The sequence below is a fragment of the Electrona antarctica genome (assembly GCF_951216825.1).
Source record: "Electrona antarctica genome assembly, chromosome: 6".
NCBI lineage: Eukaryota > Metazoa > Chordata > Actinopteri > Myctophiformes > Myctophidae > Electrona > Electrona antarctica.
In genome coordinates, this window is record NC_136811.1 from 14,227,257 (window position 1) to 14,248,636 (window position 21,380).

The 21,380-nt window shown below is 41.5% G+C and overlaps 1 protein-coding gene across 8 annotated transcripts in view; it reads right to left on the reverse strand.

Moving 5' to 3' along the window:
• Positions 1–21,380, reverse strand: part of ptpn6 (protein tyrosine phosphatase non-receptor type 6) — a 30,275-nt gene that overhangs the window by 3,665 nt on the left and 5,230 nt on the right. For 7 of the 8 annotated variants that reach the window (XM_079504472.1, XM_079504476.1, XM_079504473.1 and 4 more), the window contains 13 exons: positions 19,431–19,553; positions 17,339–17,533; positions 12,519–12,702; positions 9,261–9,377; positions 8,679–8,813; positions 7,381–7,477; positions 7,051–7,130; positions 6,253–6,399; positions 5,531–5,668; positions 4,591–4,745; positions 2,701–2,768; positions 989–1,140; positions 302–366 (listed from right to left, as the gene is read on the reverse strand). In XM_079504472.1, the coding sequence (XP_079360598.1) occupies positions 302–366; positions 989–1,140; positions 2,701–2,768; positions 4,591–4,745; positions 5,531–5,668; positions 6,253–6,399; positions 7,051–7,130; positions 7,381–7,477; positions 8,679–8,813; positions 9,261–9,377; positions 12,519–12,702; positions 17,339–17,533; positions 19,431–19,553 (1,656 nt within the window). The remainder of the gene's footprint in view (positions 1–301; positions 367–988; positions 1,141–2,700; positions 2,769–4,590; positions 4,746–5,530; positions 5,669–6,252; positions 6,400–7,050; positions 7,131–7,380; positions 7,478–8,678; positions 8,814–9,260; positions 9,378–12,518; positions 12,703–17,338; positions 17,534–19,430; positions 19,554–21,380) is intronic. The other variant, XM_079504479.1, reaches the window with a different exon arrangement.

A 21,380-nucleotide genomic window follows, 5' to 3' on the forward strand; every position in this document is an offset into this window, starting at 1 on the left:
GAAACACAGGCAGAGCACAGCACAGTTGTTCTTTATGTGTGTACGAAGCCTAACCAGAATAGAAATGTTCTCATTTTCCGTTCATGTGTGAGTACATCTGTTCAGACAGACAGGCAGACGGACAGGCAGATAGACAGACAGACAGACAGGCAGGCAGGCAGACAGACAGGCAGGCAGACAGACAGACAGACAGACAGACAGACAGACAGACAGACAGACAGACAGACAGACAGACAGACAGACAGACAGACAGACAGACAGAGACAGAGACAGACAATACAGACCCTTTAACCTTACTCACTTTGACACTTTCCTGGTTACTGGCGGGTGTTTAAGTTGTAGGTTCCCATATTCTGTCTCCGTTTCCTGGGGGGAGAAACAAAATCACACATAATAGACAGTCTGAGACAGGGTGGGTATAGAATGACTAATTTACAGAATGAGGTCATTTGGCTAGGTGAGACTTTCTATTTTTGCTTTCGTGTCAACGTTCACATCGTCCACTTTAGATAATACCATATCATGGGGTAGGGGGCGGCTAGCCCATATCTTGAAAGCAACAGCAATAGGTTCAAAGGCCTATTGACATTTACAGAATATCATAATATAATCCTGAAGATATTTTTCTTTTAAAAAACATTACATTTACGTTTAACCTTGACGGTAAATGCAACCGAACAAAGTAAGCATAGCAAGCTTAGATTTAGCTGTTGATCTCCAACATTAAAAAATAACTGCAAATACAGCAATGTGACTCATTGTACTTTTTTGTTTTGTGCACGATCACAGCTTATTTCCCTGACATAAATGCATATTTTAGCTAAAAGGTGCTATCCATAAAAATAAAAATACAATTATTCTATTCGGTAATTATTAAAACAGTTTTTTCAGACCTTCATTTTAATGTTATTGAATAACGTCTGCTTTTCAAAGGATAGATCGTAAAAAGATAAGTTGTCCCTGTTCTGCGCTCTCCCCACATGCTCACCATAGATGCACTGGTCTGAGTCTTCACGGCATCGATATACTCTGACACAGCCAGGTAGATGAACTTGTACTGGGCCTCTGTCTGCACCATGCCAGAACGCTGCTCCCGTACCATCTGGATGCTCTTCTGGATGTCTATGTCACAGTCCAGGCCTTGGGGGGGGGATTAAAGTTGAGGAACAATTTATTCGGAGCATGCTGGTACATGTATGACTGCATAGTGCATCTCTACACTCTAGGTCAGTGGTAACCAAACTGTGGTGCGTGCACCCCTTGTGGTGCGCGAGCGCCTTCTAGGGAGTGCACCCCTTGTGGTGCGCGAGCGCCCTCTAGGGAGTGCACCCCTTGTGGTGCGCGAGCGCCTTCTAGGGAGTGCACCCCTTGTGGTGCGCGAGCGCCTTCTAGGGAGTGCACCCCTTGTGGTGCGCGAGCGCCTTCTAGGGAGTGCGTGACATGAAATGTCTTATGTTGGTGTCATGGTTTTATTTTAAATATATTAACATAATGCCAATATATGGCAAGTAATGCAGCATATAGCCTATGCTGCATATATTATGCCATATTCAGGTTCATATATGTGCATACTGTATATGTGGATAAAAAGGAAATATATGTCTCTAGATAGCTTATGCAATTTATATTTCCATGTGGGGGGTGCATCAGCTAGGTCGGGAGGTAACAGGGGGTGCATCAGCTAGGTCGGGAGGTAACAGGGGGTGCATCAGCTAGGTCGGGAGGTAACAGGGGGTGCATCAGCTAGGTCGGGAGGTAACAGGGGGTGCATCAGCTAGGTCGGGAGGTAACAGGGGGTGCATCAGCTAGGTCGGGAGGTAACAGGGGGTGCATCAGCTAGGTCGGGAGGTAACGGGGTGCATCAGTTAGGTCGGGAGGTAACAGGGGGTGCATCAGCTAGGTCGGGAGGTAACAGGGGGTGCATCAGCTAGGTCGGGAGGTAACAGGGGGTGCATCAGCTAGGTCGGGAGGTAACAGGGGGTGCATCAGCTAGGTTGGGAGGTAACAGGGGGTGCATCAGCTAGGTCGGGAGGTAACAGGGGGTGCATCAGCTAGGTCGGGAGGTAACGGGGTGCATCAGTTAGGTCGGGAGGTAACAGGGGGTGCATCAGCTAGGTCGGGAGGTAACAGGGGGTGCATCAGCTAGGTCGGGAGGTAACAGGGGGTGCATCAGCTAGGTCGGGAGGTAACAGGGGGTGCATCAGCTAGGTCGGGAGGTAACAGGGGGTGCATCAGCTAGGTCGGGAGGTAACAGGGGGTGCATCAGCTAGGTCGGGAGGTAACAGGGGGTGCATGGCCAAAAAGGTCTGGGAACCGCTGCTCTAGGTTAATTGATTGTCCTTTTCCGACTGATTTTTGATTGGTCTTTTTTTTATTAATACAGTGAGCCTGCAAAGCTATTACAAGAGGACAAATAATTGACTGGCCTTTATTATGCTTTACTTTATTCAAAGTAGAGGAATATAAAATACTTGATATATCCTTGGATCAGTTGTGCACGGTTATTGTGTCCATAGCATGACGTGTAAGAAAACACCACACTGCACATTGCTTCTCATACATTGCTTCTCACTGGTAATTAAAATCTTTTAAAGCCATATATAAGCCTAACTGAAGAGGGTCATCATAGCTGCAAAATATGTGGATTATTATGTGTATCTGCATGATTTATAGACCTCCAGAGCAGTTTTTCTTTTGTACCTTTGACATTAATGGTCTCCAGGATCATGTCAACAACCACGAAGGTCCCCGTTCGACCGATCCCGGCACTGGACAGAAAGAGACAGTATAATCAGGCTTCACAGAACAGTTCAATACTTTTTACTTCTTCATTTAAATTAGACAGTTGAGTTCCGAGATCTGAGGCGGACACTGGTGGATATTCAATCCCAGCAAGTTGAAGGAACACAGGGGTCTGAAGGTACACACACACAGGGGTCAAAATGCACATGGGGGTCTGAAGATGGAGGTCTTTTAATCACAGTTAAGTGCAGTTAAGTGAAACGCTGGGGTCACTTTACCAGTGGATGCTATCAGCTTAAGAAAAAATGTTAAACAACTGCTGGCTTTGTGCAACGTTGCATTACAACGTTTCATTACATTTTCATTACTTAATTATTATCGTTTTTATTCATGGAATTTCTTAGATTTGTTTGTTATTTGTTTTAAAATGTATAAAATTATATTCAAATCCTTTTATATAATATATATATATATATATACTAGTAAATAGATTTTTACTCGAGCCCATAAAAATGTATCCATGACCCCCAAAAGGGTTCTCAAGGTGCTAATTTGACCACTTTGCACACTGCAGACAATGAGACTTTAAAGACTTGAAGTAACTATTAGATAGATAAACACATTGTACACATTCCACAAATTCAGTGTATAAGAAATTAAGAATCATATACAAATCACACACACGGTTCAGAATGTGGAAGTGACCACAATACTTATATAACATATATATAAAACTTAATCACTTGACCAACAACTCTGAAAAGGAACACAAGCAGCCTCTGTACCCATGACATCACAAGGGGAGAATTCCTTCAGGATAAACTGTCAGTTGACTTAAGTTAAAACCTTTATGTTACCTAATGCTGTTAATCTTAAATCTGTAAATAAAATAAGCTTAATCTTAAGCCTGATTTCTTCTTATCAAACCCAACATTGTTCTCTAAATGTCTCTCAAACTAAAATACAAACAAAGTAAAAAGGAACACTTTAACAGGAAAAGGGGGAGCCGGTAGGTGCCCTGAAGAATACATTTCAGAAACGCATAAAGAAAAGCTACTTTATTTTCTCATCGACATGCTTGCAGATTTTGGACATGATTTAACACTATCTGCTAAATATAGTCATCATCACTGCACACCAGAATCCTGTTTACTCAGGATGCATAGTCAATGTGTGCACGTACACAGTTACATTCATTAACTGTAAAGGAATAAACAGAGGATTCTGTAGAGCAGATTTCCTGCTCTGGATTTCCTGTAGGTTCCTTGCAAATAGATGTCCTGATCTGGCCCCGTCCAGTATTAACACCCAATCTATGCTCCATTGGACACCGGCGCCGTGGAGACGACATGGTGTCGCATGCCGAAGACAGCCGATCTACAAGCTCACAAGGCTTCGCGGACATGATGCCTTGTGAGCTTGTAGATCGGCTGTTGTCGGCACGTTATTATGATCCCACCTCAGCTCAAGGTAATTAAACCCCGCTGTGATTGGCTAGTTTTTGCAACTATGCCTAACCCTAACTTCAGTAAAACTATGACTGTCCGGGAACGAATCAGACGGTTCTATCCTAGAGCTGCGGTGGGATTCATAATCACGCGGTGTCAGCAACGCAACACCGTTGCACGACAAAGTATGAACGGGGCTTATATAAAACAGCTGTGCAATGCATGGTGTGTACATAGCTGGAACCACACCTACGGCCAGCTGGGCTATATAGGATCAAATCACATCAACTCCGGCACCTCTCCTAAACTGTCGTCATCCTCTCAGCTTTCCTAATATCTTTCTCCATACAGAGAGAAACACATCAAACAAGAAGCCTGAACAGAGCCGACAGACAAGTACCTGCAGTGGACGACCATGGGTCCAGCATCCGGGGTCTCAGCCTGCTTGCTGTTGACCTGGGTGAGGAAGCTGAGGACAGCCCCAGGTTCCTGGGGGACGCCGTGGTCAGGCCAGCTCAGGTACTGGTAGTGCGTGATGGTACGACTGGCGCTTGACTGTGAAGACATTGAAGGCAGTGGTTCTCAAACATTTTCATGTCAAGGCAATTAAGGACCCCCCAAATTGATTTGGCCGCAGGCCCACATCTTAAAAGATGTTGTGCCAGTAAGATAGCAATTGTGTAAAGACCCAATAGCAGATAGCTAATAGTTAATAGCTATAGACCTAATAGCTCACAACAGTTTGCATCGTGACACGTGGCCTTATAGATATTGTGGAATATTGCATAAAAACCCCGATATGGTGAGAGATCTAGTGTGAACTGTGAACATGAATAAAAGCAGCAGACACAGTGATGCCACAGCCAAACACGGCCAACAGCGCCCTCCCTTAGGGCAGGTCTATGATGGCAAATACGTCCCCAATTACATTCTCTCTCAGGTTGAAAGGATGCCACCACACCCACACACAGTCGTTCTCAATCAATCAATCAATCAATCAATCAATCAATCCAGTAGCAAATAGTGGTAGTTTAAAATAGAAAACAGTGAGCTTGTACAGACTAGACTTCTATTTTCAAATGGCCAAAATGTTGAAGTGGTAAATGTATGTTATTGTTTTGTAATAGTAATCTCTACAAAGTAACAATAGTTTTCAAATAATTTTAGTGGAGTAATAGTACAATATTTGCCTTTGAGATGTAGTGGAGTAGAAGTAAAAGTACTGAAAACTGAAAATACTCCAGTAAAGTACTTGAGTAAATCTAGTAAATCTTAGTTACTTTACACCACTGAGTGTATAGAATCCCCCTGGGGACCTGGATTGATATTTTAGGGGTTACCTGGTTCTTAGGAGCGATCTCCATGACTCGGACCTTGTAATCTGTAGCATCTCTCGCTGATACATGGGTGACCACATACTGTCCCACGTCTTTGGTCATCTGAGTCTGGGGATCTGGCCAATATGGTACACATTTATTCTGAATAAAAAAACAATACACAAAGGAATTAACGTCAGTACTGTAAAAAAAGAAAAAAGAAAAACAGAAATCAAATGGCAAACGATGTGCATCCTGTGAAATGTTTCGTGATTTGACCTGTAGGTCTCGTCACATTTAGAAGAGTCAGGACTTTTGTTTTCACTTTTAAATCGTATTCATTTTTCATGAATATATCAACACATAAGAGAAAAAAACATATATGTTGCCAGACATCATCTTATATAAAAACTGAAAGGACGGTTTCTAAATACATCAAAGATGCGATTATAATCCATTTCTAATGGATGAAGCCCTGGCCTGGAAGAGAGGTCATCAGGTGGTCTCCAACATTCACCACTACACTCTACAATAGGAGATTTCACACAAAAACAGGACATTTTTGATCACAAGTAAAATAGTGAGAGTATTGAACAATAAAGTATAAAAACTAAAAGGGTGTGTGATTTTAGCATGTTTCATGCTTTCAAACAACATGGTTGTTTTTTTAATTATCCCACTTATAATACGAAGACTCAGGTCTTGATCACATAAATGAGTTTCCATAGAACTTCTCTGATACTGACCCTTCCCTTCTCAACCTCCCTCGTCGTCATGACGATCACCCTCGTCTGCTCCTGCCACACCATCTGCCAGAAATCATTGACAGTTGTTGCGAGGCATCCCTGTGTGGCGATGTAGACCTTGGACCGACCTGGCTCCCACAGGGTGTTCTGCAAACGCACAACACTTCAGTGAACGCACTTCAATTAAAAAGGACTTTGTGTTGTGTAAACATAAGTTGAAGTTCAGAAGTTCTGTTTTTATGTTTCATCCTTTTTACTCATAATTTCCAGGACCGTTTTTTGTTTTAAACCTTTTCCAAAAAAATATATAAAAATCACACCTGTGTGAACTGAGTGGTGCAACTCCCCTCTCCCCTCTCTCCCACCTCTCTCTCTCTCTCCCTCTCTCTCATTAGCAGGCAACAGTGCAGCACTATCTCTCTCTCTCTGTTTCTGGCACAACAGCGCCCCTACTGGTACTCATTGGTACTCGTGCTCATAATCACATAGTCACACACAAACATAGGTTAACACGGACATTGCTGTTCACACACACACAACATGAATCTATACATGGACATGTTCGATAACACAGCCACAGATTACTGTTACTGAACAGTAAGGGTGGAAGGGATTGTGGGTACTATAGGTTTTTGTTTGGTTGCATGTTCATTTTTTTTCCTGTACTTTTCTTTGGATTTTGTTGCACAGAAAACCAAATGTACATTGTTGTAATATTATGTTCTTAATAAAACACATTTGACAAAAAGCGTTGAGCCACTGGTCCTATAAGCTCTTCTGCAGAGTTAGCCTACCTACCTTCACATAGTTGGCGTTGATATAGTCTGTACCGATGGTCTCTGGATCAGCGTCCTGTAGGATAACTCTGGTTTCATTGACTGGAACAGGGTGGAGGGTAAAGATAGGTGGGGCGACGATACAGAAATAAGGTGGATGTGTGAAGGTAGAACGACAGGGACAGAGGGACAGAAAGAGAGAGAGAGGGAGACAGACAGAGATATAGTTGGTATTGTTAGATAGGGAGCGATTCACCATTTGATTTGGCCATTTTGGGTGACAGTATCTATGCACAATGTATAAAATAACGGAACCGTGTCTGTCCTTGTGTTTGTAGTGGAAACGACTTACATGGAAGGATGTTCTTGTATCGGTTTTTACTCTTGTTCTCCGGCCTCTGACCCTCCTCTCTGCTCTTTTTCACCTTTGCCTCCAGCTTTTGAAGAGCCTTGAGATCGGGATAGGAGGTAGAGAGAGAGACGAGAGACAGACATACACAAGAGAGAAAGGGAGAGAACAGAGAAATGTAATGACGGCATTGCACCACATGAGGGCAGCGTACTCCATTCAGTTTATAGACGACCTGATTCTGTGGTGGAGTGAGCGAGAGGCCGGGTAAGCTGAACACAATAGCACCCCCATCTGGCGAAGTCAGGTTAGAGCACGGGTTGAGGATACTCAGAAGCTATGAGGTCACATCATGCACATTGTGAACAACAAAACCGTTATATGTGAAGGCACGCTCTACGCAGGGAGTCAAGTTGATAGTCTCTGTAGCTGATGGGTGCAGATTCTTGAAGATCAATGGAAAAAGGGAATATCCACACTCTCTCATTTCATGAAAACACATGCAGCAGCAGTCCACCTTCACGAAGGCCTGCGTGCCCAAACACGTTCGTTCGTGGGACCTGCAGTGACGTGCAAAGACGTCACCAACTTCAAGCGCACGCAAACCGTTTCCAGGCCACAGCAGATCCAACAACAGTGAAAGTAGTACGTATGTAAGGCATGTGTCTCATTTATCGCGGATGTGTGTGTGTGTGTGTGTGTGTGTGTGTGTGTGTGTGTGTGTGTGTGTGTGTGTGTGTGTGCGTGTGTGTGTGTGATTTTTATGCCCTGCTGCAAACCGGATTTCCAGTTTTACACCACAGTCTTGAACGTTTATACACAATGCTTTGACAGTTTCTTTTCTATAATAACATGCCCAAAACACTGATGCTAGGTTGAAAGTGGTTTACGTCAGGGGTTCCCAAACTTTTTCATGTCAAGGACCCCCAAAAAGATACTCATTAGCCTGCGGACCCCCCATTTGAAAATACATGCCAAGGACCTCCATAAGAGAAGATTTGTATGGCTCTAGCAGTGATTCTCAACCATTTTAATTTCAAGGACCCTCAGTTTGACATGCATTAGTCTACAGGCCCACATGTAATGGCATTTCTATCTCTGATACCCCAATTCATATTGTAAAATCAATGTTAATTTAACTCTGAGAGTGTACAAATGGAACCAAATGGACCCTAACGGGTCCATGTACAATTATGATTTGGCTGAGGACCCCCTGGAACCCCCTCAAGGACCTCTGGGGCCCACTTTGGGAACCACTGGTTTATGTATAAAGTCCAACATATTCCTTCATTCATACTCACGTCAAACTCTTCCCAGAATCCGGCTTTGGTCTTCTCCCCAGCAGCAGCTCCCTCCTTCTCCCCCTGTCCTGTCTGGTCCAGCAGCTTCACTCTGCAGTCAATGTCGGCAGCGTTTACCCTGGTGGAGAAATAAGGCTGTAGACAGACGTGTGTGCGTGCGTGCGTGCGTGCGTGCGTGCGTGCGTGCGTGCGTGTCAGATAGGAACAGGAACAAAAGACACAGAGAGAATACAGAGCACACAAGACAGCAGAGAGACAGGAGGAGAGACAATGAGGAAACGAGCACTCAGTATACAGTAAAAAAACATGAATGTCATCTTGAGTCTGTCATTAGATTGTAGAAACCTTTAATATGCTGCTGATCACAGAATTATACAGTATATGTATTGTACCCCCCCCCCCCCCCACACACACACACACACACAATTATATACTATATTTATATACACAGTTAAACTCAAGTCTGACTAATAAGGAGATCCTCAATGTAAGCGCCAATCTGCGTTTTTACGCAACAGTTTCCGATTTGTGTGTGAAGACAGATCAGAGCATAAATGACATACGACGATGAGAGCAGCTCACCTGTTTAAGATACACCCATGTACCAGAGATCTCCTCAATGCCTTTACGTTTGTAGAACTCCACCAGGTCTGTTAATGTGTCGAATGTCTCTGAACCTCCCACAGTGTACCTGTCATTCTATACACACACACACACACACGCCATAAGAACATCTGTTAGGTACATTTATTGCATGTTTGGCCAAATATATTTTACATAAAGTCAAACCCACACACGGGGGAAAAAAATAAATTGTCTCATCACCCTCATAGCACCAGCAGCAGCAAGGTAAAGTTCAAACGCAGGACTACATTTTTCAAAAAAGAAGAAAAGTATGATGGAAAGTACAGAAAATAAATAAAAGCAGGACATGATGTATTAGGGTAGGTGTATCTCTATTGTAGTGGATAGAGGGATAGAGAAAGGCTTTGATCTGAGTTTTACCACCGTGAGACCTTCAGGCTGGTAGTTGCAACAGAGTCTAAATACCAGACAAGTTGCACACGCCATCCTGATCCATCCAATTTCCTTTGCACCTACTAAAAGTTTTTAAAATGACCCGAGTGCTGTAGTAGCTTTTTTTTTTTTTATGCTTCTCTAGTAATCCCATACACACACACGCACACATTACAAACACACGCACACAGAGTGCAAACAGTGTCTCTCATTCAGAAATGAGGCCTTGCATGGTGTTCGCTGTGAGGTGAACCACAGGCTAAAAATAACCTTTGTAGTTAGAAGCCCTCGATGCTTTGCTGACGACACGAGGACATAACCTATGAAAATAAGCACCATGTCAGTGTTTAGCCCTTTATTTGGATTCTACAAAGCCAAAGATAGATAAGACTGTATATGTTGAGTCAACCACACGTTTAGTAGTTCCCATGCTTCCCTGAGTGCCATACAACCAGTTTTTGGCAGAAAACCTGGAATGTTTTAGTGTTTAGTCTAGTTTTATTCGACTAAATATCACAAGATTTTTGACGACTAAATCGACAGTTGATTTAGTCGACTAAAATGTGTTTTGGCGGGCCTTGATGCCGTAGTAATGGATGATTTTACACTTGCTGAAAATAGCCGATCTACAAGCTCACAACGCATCGCAGCGCGACGCGTTGTGAGCATGCAACCAAGTTTCAGCATGCAACCAAGTGTAAAATGATTTATACTGGATCTCTTGTCCACTAGTCCCTTCCTAACATTTTAGTCTAGTTTTTATTTGTTGACAAAATCGACAGTATACCTGTATTTAGTCATAGTTTTAGTCACCATAGCTTAGTTTTCATTTAGTTTCCATTTAGTTTTCGTCAGTGAAAAAAAGTAGTCGGTGAACATTTTTCGTCATAGTTTTAGTCGACGAAAACAACACATTTAAGTTGACGATTAATTGTCACACAAATAATTGCGATTAACGATTTTATTGTGTTTTTGGCATTGGAACATTATGAATAGAAACTACATTTCTGTTTGGCTTTTAGGCTTCATAATAAAAACAGCAACAGGGCAGATATGACAAATAACTGAAGCATACCAAGAAATTATTGCAATTCTTTTCAATTTTATACAAAAAAAAACTGAAATTGCTGATCTACAAGCTTGTTGTAAGCTTGTAGATGTGATATTTCTGCTTTTCTTTACGTATTAACATATTTCAACATGAACACGATTATGTAATAATTGTGACAACCCTAACTCTCATTAATATTTACTGTGTCTTCAGGCCCTGTACTAAACTAAAAGGTCTGATTTGAAATAAAGTGTGAACTTGGCCTTGATCTTGAAGAGCTATGAAATGATTTAGCAATAGTTTAGAGGACTTTAGACCATGGGTGTTAATGTTAACATACTCTCTGAATAAATAATTAGTTTATCTCTAAAACTGTCACATGACGAGAATTAATTTACATAATAAAATATACTATTAGATACAAATAAATACACATATTACTGTGTGTGTGTGTGTGTGTGTGTGTGTGTGTGTGTGTGTGTGTGTGTGTGTGTGTGTGTGTGTGTGTGTGTGTGTGTGTGTGTGTGTGTGTGTGTGTGTGTGTGATTGTGTATAGTTGTATTTATGTGTATGATATAATATCATATGCTGTATATAACAATATGTAAATTAATCATCTTCACACAACTATCCTAAACTCTCCAGTACCTATTAACACATATTCTTATTGATATGTCATCTCTACACCAGGAACTGATCAGTCATTGTTGCGTAAGAATGGGAAATCTAGAAATTATTTCAGAGTATGCTGGACTGCACAACCTTGGGAATGCCCCAGTGCGTTCATCATGCGTGTGTGCGTGCGTGTATGAGAGACAGGAACATGACATGAACCCTAGGATCCCTAACCCGAATGTTCAGTGAAAATAGCAGATCTACAAGCTCACAACGTGGCACGTTGTGGACGTGTAGATAGCAGAACTTTTGTAGGGAGGGAAATACAGTCGGACCTAGTATAGAGCCCTGCGGAAACCCTGTCAACTACAGTTGGGTGCCACCGATATTGTCCCTTATCATTTGACCCATTTAGGCCTGACCTCAACATTTAAAAAAATCCTTCTAAATCCTCCAGTTTTCTGAAATAAATATTTTCACGATTTTTCAAAAATAGCAGACCTACAAGCTCGTAGCGCGCCACTCGGTGGCGCGCTATGAGCTTGTAGATCTGCTATTTTTCAATAGCTAAATTATAACATAATGTTTAAAACACCAAAAGGGGTTCCCGCCCAAAATGGGTTAACTGTCCTTTTGCGCAGATCACGCAAACCTCAGCAAAAAGAAAAGGACAATATCGATGGCCTCCAACTGTAGGTATAGGTATGTGGTTAAGAAAGACATAAAAAGATATAATCCTGCACAGTAAAAGCAACTGACCAAGAGGAAACCTCAACAAAGGCTGCACATTGCACTGCTATAGCTAAAACTATAATCCGGTAGCTAGACGGGGGATCTAAGGTTTAAGTGGTTAATGTAAAGACAAATAAAGTTAGTAACTCTGAGGACGCCCCATGAGCTAGATATTCTGATCACAATTAAGATTATTCATCTGTAGATTTTCTTTTTTTTTGGGGGTGGGGGAGCTGTTGTTGTTTTTTCAGTATAGCAATAATAGCAGGCATTGTAAATATAAACACTATTTTCTGTAATTTACAATGCCTATATTATATTAAACGCCGTCATTTAAACATAATAACTCAGACCAATACACACATGGACACACACACACACACACACACGTGCACACGGTGGAAGATGGAAGGAAACAGCAATACCTGGCACATGATCTTAATGTGGGACACCCTCCTAACTCCTGTCTTGGTCATTGCCTCTGTCAGGGCGGACAGTACAAAGTCTCCTGGTTTAGACAGAGACTCACGCACCAAAAACGTCCCCGGTTCATCGCGTTGCAATAGCAACTTCTCTGCGTTGGGCCCCGAAAGGTGACCGTGATACCACCTGGGTTAGAGAGAGAGAGAGAGAGAGAGAGAGAGAGAGGAGCATAGGATGTTTAAGTTGTTACTAGGGCCTGTTCCTCTACCTGAACTGAAATAAACTAAATTAATCAACAAAGTTATAATAGCATTGACCAACTATACACTTGCACAGGATTATTGCAGCAATTGCTTTAAATCAGATTCAGATTTAGAGGTTTGCAGGTGTACAAAAGCAGGTGAAATTCGATATCATACAAGCTCCCAACAAGGGAAAAATTGCTAAAGACTAGATAAAGAAAGAAACAAGGGAAACATATAGCATATATGCCAAATATTCAGAATATAATATGAGCAATGTCAAGTAAGTACATAAGGTGCATGGTTAAGAATAGCTATAATTAAGAAAGCCTTCCAAAAACAAATTATTACATGGCTTGGTTTAATGCTTGATTCTGATTGGTCAATCGCTGAATTCAGCGGTGAGTTATGTCTTGATAATGACCGCTCCGCTCTATAACAGACCGCTGCCTAATCAAACCCTCTGAGCACCAGCTGCGCGGCTGCGCCCCGCTTGATTTACTGCTGTTTCCAACATGACAGCCATGTAAACACACACACACACACACACACACACACACACAATGTCATGTACATCTAAACATTGCTCTCAAAAATGTTTTTGAAAACATTTGAGCGAGAAATAGACAAAGCAGTATACCCGAAAATGGATTCTATTTGATCAACTCACTTCCTTGTTTTCCGACAGTGCTCCAGCCCTGCAGCTGGGCAGACGCAGCCAGTGCGAACTTATGGAATACTTTTTTTGTTGTGTTTTGGGTCAATTAATTAATTTATGTTAGGTAGCCATGTAATAAGCGGGATAATATCTGGCTAGGTGGTCATTGTCGGAGGTAATTTGAATGACCACCTAGCCAGATATTATCCCTTACTTCATACCGGAATATTAAATACAGTAAATCTAGCTCCATTTGGCTGTATGTGATGTGGTTATGTGTCTGCCCATTTTCAGGTATATATACCTGACGAAGGCCACAGAGGCCGAAACGTTGTGTTTTTTTCCACGCTTTGGTAAATAAAGTTTTAGCGGAGTTTTCAAAACCGTGTGCAGACTTATTATTTATTTTGCAGCCGATCTACAAGCTCACAACGTTGTGATGCAGATCAGCTATTTTCCCTATTTTTGAAACATTGTGGAAAAATAACTTACTACTACTTACTACTATTTACTTACAATGTTTTAACTTTCACCTACAGTACATGCTCAAAACAGGGTGGGTAAAAAGTGAAAGTGGGTAAAATATATTTATGGTATGGAATTTGCAATATACTCCATTGCAAAATGACTGCACACAAAGTACTGATATAGTAAATAAATGCATACAATTTTGTATACCACTGGTATAATGTGTCTCACGGGACATTTATAGTAATTATATATTACAGTAGATTATATGCGGCTCCACTACACTGATCGAATGTCAACACAGTATAGTAGTTATGTGGAAATGAAAACCGACGGAAAAACGCAGCTAAAAATCCGAAAACGCGTCCAGTGTGTGTATGCGACGCGTACTGTAAGGGCGAGTGTGTGCGTTGAGTGTCCACAGTTCTGAATTCAAATTGCAATTCAATTCAAAGGAGCTTTATTGGCATGAGAAAACGTACGTTTACTTTGCCAAAGCCGAAGTGGAACAAGACAATCAAAATAACACAATGTATTTACAAATAAATATTGGATATAAATAGGAATTAAATAAAAGGTGCAAACAGAGCTGTGTTACATTAACACTTTGGGTAATACTATCTTGTGAAACTATAAAAAGATTGTTCTCTCTCTCTAGCTAGCAGGCCGGTTGCCTGTCACTTAAATTTAGGCGCAGTTCTCGATTTCTTCATCTGAACTTCCTGCTTTGTGGTCGGAAAATTTTCTGATGACAGATTTTCGTGGCTGAAGACGACAAGTTATTTATAGCCTGTGTGTGCCCCTCTCACCGATAAGTGATACACACACACACACGCACACGCACACACACACACACACACACACACACACACACACACACACAACACACAACACACACAGCGCCCTTCCTCTCTTTGCGTCTCCATCCCTCTCTATCTTCGTTTGAGGCTAAAGTAGCTGTTGTGTTGATCATGTAATGTAGAGAGAATGTAGAAGAGAGTAGTTAACATGTAGAAACGAAGCAACAAACTCATGCACAAAATCCATAACAGTTGCACACATCTAACTATAAACGCACCAAGTCTCTGTGCGTGTGTGTACGTCTGTACGTCTGTAATCCACGTAACTCGAGAGCCGTTCGCCCCAACGACTTCAAATTCGACACACGCGTTCCACACCACCACAGGGGGTGCAGTGCCCGGTGGCGGACCCACGGTTGTCCAGAACCGCCCCAAAAAGGTCTCTGCCCGGGCTCTGGACAGGGCCCTGCCCAGTGTCCATATACTGTATGGAGCTGGCCTCCATCATTCTGATGTCTGCATAGACTCCATATTTGGGCATGCCTGACAAAGAACTCCATATATGGGCATACAAGGGACACAGACAAAATATCTGGGTGGGGCATGCATTTCCAACTTGCATCGTTCCAAGTAGGCCAGTGCCCAACGGGCACCGCTCTAGTGATGTAAAAGTGTCTTCTCTAACATCTGATCACTGAACACCTAAAACTACAGTTCATCTGAGGCAACAACCGCCAGGAAACTGGGACCAAGGGGAGATATTTACATGAATTCATGTCCAGCACTTGTGATATCCATGTCAGAAAAACAAATAAGAAACGAAACAAAATATTCTAAATCAAACCGCTCAGACAGTCACACAATTTCCGTGCTGACGTGTGTGCGTTTGTTGTCAGCCGGGAGAGTTGCTCTCACAAAATCTCATATTCAGCTTCAATTTTATTGTCACTTTGATGCACTGTTTAGGTACATACCTACAGTATGTGAAAAACGTACACTCGGAAGCTCCAATATAATAAACAAATTAAAAAATAACCATAACTCGGCTTGTGTACGATGATGACTTTAAATGAACACAACACAGTAATGAACCAATACATGCTTATCATTGTTTCTAAGAATAGGGAGATGGACAGAGATAGGTGGAAGCTGAATGGAACATTATCTGCACAGCATAGTCAGCCACTTTGGTCTGTTGGTGGTGGTGGAGGCCACGATACTGACAGAGATAGAGAGAACATGGCACATGGTGTGCAAGAGAGAGGAAGACGAATAGGGTCTGGTCACTTCTTTCAAATGTGTCAAAACTTAAGTTTCCAACCGCAGCCAGAAAGGGAAGTTAGATAAGAGAGAGAGAGAGAGAGAGAAGAGTACAAGCCCCAAGTATGAGTGAATTAGACCTATACGTTGCGCATACGCCTAGACACACATGCACAGATTGAAATGTATAGAGACACACTAGACAAACCAAACCACACATACGTAATATACTAACATGTACACATACAAATGCACAGACAGAAACAAAGACACACATGAACCAACACACACAAAACGCACATCCAAGTAAACAATGAGCAGTGGATTTCGTAAAATGCTTTACAATCAAGCCAGACAGTCACAAAGAGGGAGTGCCGTTGGCCTCTAATGATTTGCCTCATGCTGTAAACAGAGTGGAAGACTTTGTGGCCTACATACAGTGTATTTATTACAGCCTTTAGTTGAACATTCACCTACACGTGGAGAAATACTTTGCTTACAAACTGACAGCAGTGGGCAGAAACCTTTCATGTCCAAAACTGTTACTTTTCAGGACATTGAAAAGGATTATCTGTGCTTCAATGGTTTCAATGTAGTTATTATTTAGTCACAAATTATTGTTACTACTGTTCAATGATTAAATATGTAGAAAACCCACCACTTTCAAAAATAGCTAAAATAGATGATCTACATACAAGATCAGGTCTCGCATCGCGACACGTTATGGGCTTGTATTTTCTCTACTTCTGTAGAGAATGTTTGAAGTACAAAATAAGGCATTCATTTATTAAAAAACATGAAAACATAGATACAAGGTTTCTGCCCGACATCGATGATATAGATTTGAGTCTGGACAGTGTGTGTTCAACTTCAACTGACTCACACTGTCACTCACATCCAATAGGTTGCTGAAAACACCACATTCTACGACGTGTGTGCATGTGATGCCCACCTAACCACGTCTTCAACTGACTCACATTGTCACTCACATCCAATAGGTTGCTGAAAACACCACATTCTACGACGTGTGTGCAACTGTGCATGCCCACCTAACCACGGAACTACGTCTAGTGTGCTATAGCCCTGAACACTTTGAGGATGGGGAGAACCCAGTGCATAAGAAACGTATTGTATGTCGACCACACCCTTTATGCTTAGCGTCTCTACAGTGTGCATCTGTCAAATCATTACTTTCAAGCATTCTTTCATTCATGTGGAGACTTTTTGCACAATTTAAACATTTCTGCGTACATTGATGTTTTCACAGACCGAGTTCTCCCTGTGTATGAAACAAGCTAGCCTCCGAATAACGGTTTTGCTTGGCCTCAACCATAAATGCGAGAAGGAGAGAGAGAGGAACAGAGATAGAGAAGAGAACGATAGGGACCGCTGACCTCTCTGCGGTGGGGTCGGAGCAGTTATGGGGGTATTTGAGTTCGATTAAGGTGCCATCCTTGTCCTGGAGGACCCCGTTCTCTGCAGTGTAGTACTCCACCAGCTCCGACAGCGTGGCAAACTTCTCCCCTCCATAAAGGTCGTAGTAGTCTCCCGTGTTCTGGATGCGGATGTGGGTCACGATGTCACCCACCCTGGAGGGAAGGACGTGAGTGAGTGGCAGAGCGACACCTTATCAACATTAACCCATTTTGACCTGGGAACGATTCTACAAATGTCTTCTAAATCCTGACAGTTTTCTGAAAAACCCTGTTTCTATGTCAGTCGTTCTCAAACATGTTCATGTCAAGGACCCCCAAAATTATATGTAATTGGCCCCCAACCCCCATATGAAAATACAGTATGTTGTCCCAGAGAGCAAAGATTTGAGTTAAAAATGTTCGCTCTGAAAGAATATATATTCAAAGATTTGCACTACATTTTCACGATTATAGCAGACCTACAAGCTCATAGCGCGGCACTCGGTGCCACAAATGTTCACAAATGCTAAAACATTTTCAATAAGAGCTACTGAATTTTCACTGTGTGACACTATCCTATGACAATGTATAAATTAAGTGATTAAATGGCTTTGGGGAAAATATATACTGCTGTCTTTATATATTCTATACCCAATGGGTCTTATTATTATGTACAATTTGAAAAATAATCCCATTCTCAAGTATGAAACGAATAGACACCTACTGAAACCTATCTGTTACAACCTGGTAGAACACAGTGTATTAAAGGTATATTCAGTGATTTGACTTAATCTAAATATCACTTATTTTTTCTTTTTTTCTGGATAATCCTCCCTACTATAGAGTGTGCTGACCATATAAGGAGTTCCTCCCTGTCCCCAGTGAGCCCCTGGGGTCAAAAAACCCTAGTTTCAGTTTTGGTGGCGGGTGGCAAAGCCTTCATCCAATCAGGATGAGAGGGGCCTTCCTCCAATCATGATCGAGTGGGGGCGGGTGGGTGCACATGCTGTTGGCCTGTTGCACTTCCCCCCACTGTAGAGCGTGCATGTGCACATTTTGTTACCGGGGCGGACTGGGTGGTTTTCCAAATCACTCAAATCACTGAATGCTCCTTTAAGGATATTTTCATTTAGTATCTATAATATAAAATATAAAATAGTGACGTGTTTTTGAATACTTTTTCAGTATAGTCGGTGAGTCACAATATACAAATAATCACAATACAGGTGCTCTTTGAAAATGAGAACAAACGTCAGCATATAATAACAGAAGGGGAAGTATATCAGCTCTTCAAAATCAGCTAGAGCTTACTTCCAAAGTTATTATGTCAGATTCAATTCTCTACCATAAATTCTCCTTTTGATGTACTATCAAACCACGCATGTATTTAAATTGACATGAACTGGTGCTGTAGCTCTGTGTATAGCCAACTAAACTGTTTACCAACTCAATGCCTGCTGTTCTATTTATTCATATTTCAGTTTAACCAAACCAGCGATGAACTTGGTAGATCTGCTTTTAGCTTCTGTGGCCCTAATACATGGAATGACCTGCAAACTACATTAAAATTGACCACATTGGTACCCCTGAGTCGTTTTAAAACCTTGGTGAGCATACAGATGCCCACAATATGTAACTGTTTTTAGATCGTTTTGAAATTTGTCTTAGCTTCTATTTGTAACCTATGTAATTCACATGTATACCTTTTGTTTTCCTTTTCCTGATCTTCTGATGTATTGTTATGTTTTTCTATATGATATTGTATTACTCGACGACACTGAAAATTAGTTTAATTACTCAGTGTAATTTCGAGAATAAATAAAACTTGAATGAATAATGATCTGTAATCATTCTTAATTCACACATTGAGATAAGATGATTGATCAAACCCCTTTTGACAGTATCTCACCTAGACAAACGATTGATGATATGTCATCTGTAAGTGGAAAACTAAACTATAAACAACATTGCATTTAAGAAAGGTAAGATGGCAGAGTACAGTTACAGAAACAATTAAGGCCAATGTAGTTTACATGGAAACAGAGTAGTGTGATGTTGTGAAGTTTGATACCTGACAGACAGAGAGAAGTCTCCCACCATCTTCTTGCTGGGCCTGGCCAAGAAACTGCCATGGACGCCTCGAGTCTTCAGTACTGACTCAGCCTCCAGACCTGTGATGTCCCTGTGGAACCACCTGGAACCAAACACGCGCGCACACACACACACACACACGCACACGCACACGCACACGCGCACGCACACGCGCACACACACACACGCACACACACACACACACACACGCACACACACGCACGCACGCACGCACGCACACGCACACACACGCGCACACACACACGGTTAATTCAATTGGCAAAAAACTGTGAAGCCACATTATACAGTATAGTGTACCACCTCCCACACACAGTTACATTGGCAAAAAAAAACTGGGAAGGCATAGTGTACCACCACACACACACACACACACACACACACACACACACACACACACACACACACACACACACACACACACACACACACACACACACACACACACACACACACACACACACACACACACACAGAAATACGATTTTTAGGACTGACTGTCCACACGGTTAATTGTGAATTGAATTTGTATACAGACATAATGAATCTATGCTTAGGTTATATGCATGGCGACATGGCACATTGTGAGCTTGTAGATCTGTAGTAAATCAGTCATTCATTGGTGTCATTGTGTCCAGACTGAGACATATCTTTAGAAATAACATTATTTGAATTGAATTTCAAATCAACTAGGAATGTAGTTAAATGTAGTTTCCATATGGTGTTTACTGTCCAGACTGCTGAACAAGAGCTAAGTCTGATGCAAAGACTGAACTGATTCATGCTTTAATAGGGACTCCTTTTATTTACATTCGTACATACATTCAGTATGACTAGGGATGCACCGAAAGAGAAATTCTTGGCCGAAACCGAATACCGAATATAGGAAACAGTTGGCCGAAAACCGAATACCGAATATCCGAATATGATTAATATTATATATCTTTTTTCCTACCATTGCTGTCATGGCCGTATCTTACCTGATTTATGGCAAAAGAAATGGTTATGGCAAAACTTAACTTAAATAATAATCACTATTATGGGTCCATAAAACATTTATTCAGCTCTTTTGAATGCATTAATTGCATACACTATTCGGTGATATATTTTCTGCCTATTCGGGCCGAAACCGAATAGGCCGAAAATGCATTTAGCCATTTTCTGACGAATATTCGGTGCATCACTAAGTATGACCTTTTATTTATTATGCAGTCTTTTTAACTGCAATGCACAACCACATTTTTCACCCACCTTACTTGTAATGTGATGTGACAATAAAGATTGATTCTGATTCTAAAAAACTTTTTTTTTTTTTATTACAATCTGGATAAGGCAAAAATCTGATTTGGGATGCCAGTCTGAACATAGACTAATGCCTGCATAGTGCATGCTGTACTGGACATACCTATGATTGCTGAGCAGACACACTGACTTCGCAAGCATATCCTCAAATAACACTGCACCACAGACCAACACCTACGTCCTCCTAACACCCCATATTTTCTCACATCCATCAGTGACGTGCATGGAAAACATTCAACGCACATTTTACGTGCAGTGAAAATGCACCGCAATTGTACAAATTATTTACTTTTGCCTCATTGGCTAAAAAAAATATCTTCTCCGTAAAATTTTGCATGCTACTCATAAGTCTAATTTCAGTTTATAAATGCATACATAACGCTATGGTAGATCGGTGATTTGTGAAGTTGAGGAGATTTTAGAAAACAAGACACTGAATGTCAGCATTTGTGAATATGAATATTGCAACACCATCCCCTTCAACTCATAACAACGTCCATCCCTGTGAATTTAACTGTGAGGATACGGTCACACCTAACTTTGAGTCTTCTTATGTGGCTGTCTTTGTATAATGGTTTTCAATTTGAACAGAGAGTTTTTCACACTAAAA